This window comes from Panthera pardus, unplaced genomic scaffold, assembly GCF_024362965.1.
Source record: "Panthera pardus isolate Hobbes unplaced genomic scaffold, ASM2436296v1 HiC_scaffold_17, whole genome shotgun sequence".
NCBI classification, from domain to species: Eukaryota; Metazoa; Chordata; class Mammalia; order Carnivora; family Felidae; genus Panthera; species Panthera pardus.
The window spans coordinates 110672552-110678551 of NW_026526732.1; the positions used below are offsets into that span (position 1 = coordinate 110672552).

Below are 6000 nucleotides of genomic sequence, written 5' to 3' on the forward strand. Positions count from 1 at the left end.
ACAAAAGTATGTGTCACTTGGTTGAAAGACATGTGAGCTGGGCAAGACTCAATAAGCACACATTCCATTTCTAGATAAGGATTAAATCAACTTTTAAAACATACCAAAGGATTTATTTTGAGAACCATCAACATAAACCAGGTATCTTATTTCCATCCCTTCCCTTCTCTCTCTCTCTCTCTCTCTCTCTCTCTCTCTCTCTCTCTCTCGTCTAAGTAACTACTCACTCTCTCTCTCTCTCTCTCTCTCTCTCTCTCGTCTAAGTAACTACCTAACCTTTTCATTACCAGGCTCAAGGGCAACTAACTCACAAATCCACCAACGTCTTTAACTGCCCTCGTCCCCTGGCCAAGGAGGCCAGCCCTCCCCCAAACTTTCTCAGGACCTCTGCAGGCATCTTCAGAGACTGTGGGCATTGGTTTTCTCCTCCCAGAGGGGTGCTGGGAAGATCTCAGCCTCCCAGAACCGGATGGGCCACTCGCTCCAGCAAAGGCAGCTGATGCTTTATCTCAGGAGCCGACTCCACAGGGTTGGGGAGACAGGAGAGGCCAGAGTGGGGGAAGGGCCCGGTAACTTCAGGTCCTAAGTTTGGGTAAGAAATTACGTTTGCGTTTTGAGGTTTGTTTGGTGTTTTTTTTTTTCTAATTCAACAAAAGCAGAAGCATCCATACAAACCTAGCAACAGCTCCTTCACATCAAGTTTCACCTGCTGAGTTAAGTGAGCAATGGAAAAGCACAGAAACTCCTCCGAAGCATTCCGGCTAAAAGGAGTCACAGAGGGGCGAGTTTCTCAAGTGCACATGAACAGGCAGGCACAACTTCCTCCTGCTGTCAGCACCCGTTAAACAGCATCCTTCCCTGCAGTGCGCCAAGGATCCTACAGTCAGGAGCACAGGCCACAGGGGCTCAAAACGCGCAGACACACATACCTGGTTAAAACACAACACGCTACACACACACACACACACACACACACACACACACGCTTAAACGGTGGGTTTTCAAAAACACTCTGTCTCACCTCAGTTTAGTTCTGCCATTTTAACCCTCCACATAATTAAGTTAAACCCCAAGAGGTGGAACCCAGCCCAAAGCCCCCCACCCCCTCGCCGATCAAAAAAAAAAACAACACTCAAGGGACCCAAACAATAGGTCACCTTGCACAGGGCACTACACACAGGTTCCCAGGGCTCCGGGATGGGCAGAATCGGTAGGTTAACTATTATGAAAATAAGCTGGAGTCATTAACCCTCAGTTTCTCGGCCCGCGTTTGCGTCAGTCCTGTAACCCCTTCGCCGCCGCTGGGCTGGGCGAAGCCACGCCTCGCCGGGCTCGGGGCGCACCCCAGAGCAGCGCCCCCTCCCCGCGTGTGCGTGTGGCGGGGGGTGGGGGGGTGCTCCAGTGGGGGGTGCCCGGCAGGTGCGGGAGGTGACCCCGCCGTGCGCTCGCCCCCCGCCCCCCGTGCTGGCCGTTCCCGGACTTCCCCGAGTTTGGGGCAGTGGGCTGGTGGCCGTCAGGGGTGCTCCTCGCTTCCAGGACTCCCCAGCCCGCGCGGTCCGCCCCCGCCGCGCTTCCGCCGACCTCGACCCCCACCCCCACCGGCCGCGGCTGGGGAGGCGCCCCGGGGCTCCGGGGGCCCCCGCCGCTGCCCACGGCCGCCCTCCCCGGACTCGGCTTCCCGGGCGGCGAGACGCGAGCAAAGTTGCCGGCGCCCCGCCCGGCACGGCGGCGACCTGAGGGGGCGCCGCGACTTCGCGGGACCCGCGGGCCGGCGGCGGAGGTGAGGGGCGCGCGGCGGCCGGCGGCCGCGCGGCTCTTACCTGTCAGCTCCCCGGGGACCTCGGCGCTCTCGTCGGTCATGGTGGCCCTCCGGGCGCGGGGGCAGAGCCGGTCCCACGCCGATCCGCGGCCCCCCGCCCTCCCCGAGCCCCTCAATTTTTAGAGGCGGATGCAGCCTGCACCCGGGGGAGGCGAGAGAGCGAAGGCGGAGATACAATTTGGCCGCGCCCCCCGCCCCTCCAGAAAGAGAGAGAGACAGAGACAGAGTTGCAAATCCGAGGTGGGTCCGCCGCTACATGACGCCCCCCCGCAGCTGCCGGCGGCGGAACGGAGACCCGCGGGCTTCGGGGCGGGCGCGCGGCTCCGGCTGCGGCTGCGGCTGCGGCTCCCGGCGCCGCTCCTGCCGCTCGGCCCCGCGCCGCACCTACGGCCCTAGGTGAAGGCGGAAGGCGTGCGGAGGGGGTGGGCGGAGCGGCGCCGCGGCGGGGCCGGGGTTTCCTCGGCTCCCGCCGGGCTGGGCGGGGGCGGCTCCGGCCCTCCCCCTGCTCCCCCTCCTCCTGCTGCTCCTCCCCCGGCGCCTCTGCCTCCTCCTGCGGCCGCACCTCCTCCGTCCCCCTCCCGCTCCTGCTCCTCCCCCTCCTCCTGCTCCTCCTCCTTTGCTCCTCCTGCTCCTGCGCCGCCTCCTCCTACCGCTCCTGCTCTTCGCCCTCCTCCTGCTCCTCCTGCTCCTGCTCCTCCCGCCTCTCCTCCACCGCCTCCGCCGGCGCTCCTCCTCACCTCGCGAGAGCCGGCCTCCGCACGCGTCCCGGGCCGGCCTCCTGCGCGGAGCGCCCGGGGGAGGAGGCCGCTGCGCGGGGCTGCGGGGCTGCGGGGCTGCGGGGCTGCGGGGCTGCGGGGCTGCGGGGCTGCGGGGCTGCGGGGCTGCGGGGCTGCGGGCGGGCGCCCCTCCCTGCGGCCTCCCTCCCCGACCGCCCCGGCCCTGCGTCTGGAGAGGGGGCGACGGAGCGGGGGGGAGCGCGGGCCCGGGAGCCATCTGCTGGCTGCGCGGAAGGCGAGCCGGGGGTGCCTGGGCCCCCGGGTCCCCTGTCCCCACCTCCCGGCGGGCTCCGGAGAACGCGAGACTGCGGGTGCGCGCAGATTCCGCAGAGCCGTCTGCGCGGACAGCTTGCTCTCTGGGCCCCCTTTGCGCACTTTCCCTTCCCAGCCCTCCCTGAGCCCCGCTGTCGGTTCTTCGGCGTGATTAATTTTCTATTTCTGGTGAGCAGGAGCTAGACGAAACCTGGAAGCGCTAACCATATGGGGAGAAGACACGTATGTGTGTGTGTGTGTGTGTGAGAGAGAGAGAGAGAGAGAGCGCTCGGCGGGCGCCCCGTAGCGCCGTCAGCAATCTCAGCACCCTGGAATCCAGGGGGGCGCTTTGGAAAAAGCCTTTCGCCTGCTGCGGAACCTCCTTTCACCCCGGGCAGAGTCGCCAAAGCCCGAGTGAGGCTGCGTTGAGCTGTGATCCTACCTGACCCCTCCGACCTCTCGGGGCTCCACCCCCAGAGAGACCACTTTGGGGCCAGGAACGTTCTTGAGCCCCTCCGTTGCCGCTTTCTTTCCTGGCAGCTGGGAATGCCTGTGTCAAATCAGGCTCTGTTTTTAAAGGACAGAGAGAGGAGAGGGAGGAAAGGGAACCCCCTAGCCTTAAATCCTGCTGTGGACCTTGGGTCCGCGAGAGTAACCTTCGGCCTCTCAGCCTGGCATCCCCGTGAAGGCATTTCTCAGGGCGGTCTTCGCCACGTTTCTTAACCTCTGTCCTCCCCAAGCGGACTCTCTCCAAGGCTGCTTGCTTTCCCCTTCCCCTTAAGGTTATCTGATTTGTACCTACGTTCTCGATTCCAGCCCAATGTGTACCTTCCTTGTGACGATTTTCTGGGTTTTTCAGAGCACTGTGATCCCTCCATTCAAAACCACTAGAACATATTACCCGAAACACTTTTGTAAGCCCAGCCATACGGTGCCTTCGTTCATGGCTTGTGTATTTGTCCAGACTTGTGCTTTCACTCTTGGATTGTTCCCTGAGCTTGGGTTTGTCTGTCCAACTAGACTGTGGGCAGTTTGAGGGCAGGACTTCATCTCAGACCTTTAGACCTCCTTAACACGTTTGTGCAAAATAAGTGTTTTGTGCAAAATTGGTTTTAAAGCTTGTGGCCTCACGCTCGTTGATGTTTGTCTCAAAAGTTGGAACTTGCTTTAAGTTAGACATTGCCTTTATGCAGTATCTTTTTTATGTAATAAATGTAAATTAACATCTCAAAACTATCTTCCATTCAACTGTGTGTGCTCAAGAGGATTTTTCTGGCAGGCACCAATGGAGCTTCAGAAATAGCCCTGAAGGTTCCAAACCAGGTGGTAACTTGTGAAAATAAAGACAAAAGATTCTCCTCCCCCGCCGGGGCCTGGGGTGGTGGAAAGAATAAAAGAAAGGCTGTATCACAGTCCTCTAATTCCGCGTTCCTCAGCATCTTGTAAAGAAAGCTGGGATTTCAGGAAAAGAATCAGGTTTTGTTTTTTGTTTTTGTTTTTGTTTTTTCACTGCAGAAGGGTGTCGATTGGCTCCCACGTCTTTAAAGGCATGAATTCAAATGAATCTCTTCTCTCGCTACTCAGAAATGACTGGCTGATTTTGGAGATCATTTACTTCTTGGGTATAAAACTCAAATATGTGTCAGAATAGCAAGCGGAGAACTCCAAGGAACCTGGTTTATAATGCTGCGTAAGCCGGCGAGCAGCAAACGTCCCCTGCCAGCTTAGAGAATGCATGTCTGATTCTGGAGTGGGTGCCTGTTGACCAAACTCTACCCGCCCCTCCGATGCTGCAAACTCAGCAAAACTGTCCTTTGACTTCTGTCCATCCCCGCCTATACCGTCTCGATTAAGAGAAGGTTGCTGGAGCGGTGATGGGGAGGGGGACAGGCTAAATGGGTGACGGGCATTAAGGAGGGCACTTGCTGGGAGGTGCCTGGGTGGCTCAGTCAGTTGAGTGTCTGCCTCTTGGTTTTGGCTCAGGTCATGATCTCTCGGTTCATGAGATCGAGCCCCGAGTCAGGCTCTGTGCTGACAATGTGGAGCCTGCTTGGGATTCTGTCTCTCTCCCTCTCTGCCCCCCAACTGCTCATGCTATCTCTCTCTCTCTCAAAATAAATAAATAAACTTTTAAAAAGTATCTGTAAATGATAGGTTTGAAGAAACAATCCAAGGGGGTGTTGGCAGGGCGGGGTGGAGAACTAAATAGGGCTACAGATGAAACAAGTGTGCATTTGTACTGATTTTTGTTGCATCTGGGTAACGGGTACAGGGGAGCTCATTGCTCTCACTTTTATGTATGCTTGAAATTTTAATAATGATCCCAGCAAATCCTTCACAGATAAGACTGAGCAAGCAAGAAGGAAAAAGCAACTCAGCCATTAATTCAGAAAATACCTCTTTAGCGTGCCATAGTCAGAGCTCACAGGTACACAGTGGTTTTCCATATTCAGAACACCTGATTGCTTCCGTGGACCTACTATTGCCTGGATTCAAAGAAGCACTTTTGCTCATTTTAATGTTCGTGAAATCCGAATGCATTTTATAATTGGTGTAGACAGTGAACATCGTGCTTCTCACACACACACCCCCCCACCCACCCAACACAAGCACAAAATCTGCTCTGGAATCCATGGTGCGTCTAACAACTGATGACCTCCGACAGGTTAGAAACTGTAATGACTGTGTCTTTATCGCAACGAGGAAATAAGTTCAGGTTTGTGGGGTGACTTGCTCGAGGTCACAGAGCTTGTAAGAGTCAAAGGTCGAACCTAGAATTTGAGATTTGCAGGCCAGGGTTGGTTTCACTCCACCACTTGACCAGGCTCTTGGTCTGTGCGCCGTTGGCAGTTCACAGATAGTCAGGGCTTGTCCCCACCCGCCCACAAGGTGCCCGCTTTCCAGGAGGAAGGTTACGGTGACCTTTGATTGCCCTGCAAGGAGTCTGGTGCCAGCCACATAGCAGGTCTGAATTCATTGACTCTAATAGAATTGAACAATTTTAGAAAATACTAAAAATAAATGCAAAACGTGTTAAGTGCCAGATGATGGGTCCAGTAAAGTGCCATAGAAATTCATAGAGGTGAGGGTGGGGGAGGAGAGCCCTACAGGGAGGAGAGGAGCCTCGGCAAATTCAACAAATGTGAGCACTTT

The 6000-nt window shown here is 56.8% G+C and overlaps 1 protein-coding gene across 1 annotated transcript in view; it reads right to left on the reverse strand.

Moving 5' to 3' along the window:
• CARMIL1 (capping protein regulator and myosin 1 linker 1) overlaps nt 1-2185 on the reverse strand; it is a 308280-nt gene extending 306095 nt beyond the window's left edge. Inside the window, 1 exon segment of the mRNA XM_019425299.2 lies at nt 1821-2185. Coding sequence (XP_019280844.2) covers nt 1821-1860 — 40 coding nt within the window. The 5' untranslated portion in view covers nt 1861-2185.
• Nucleotides 2186-6000: the final 3815 nt, after the last annotated feature.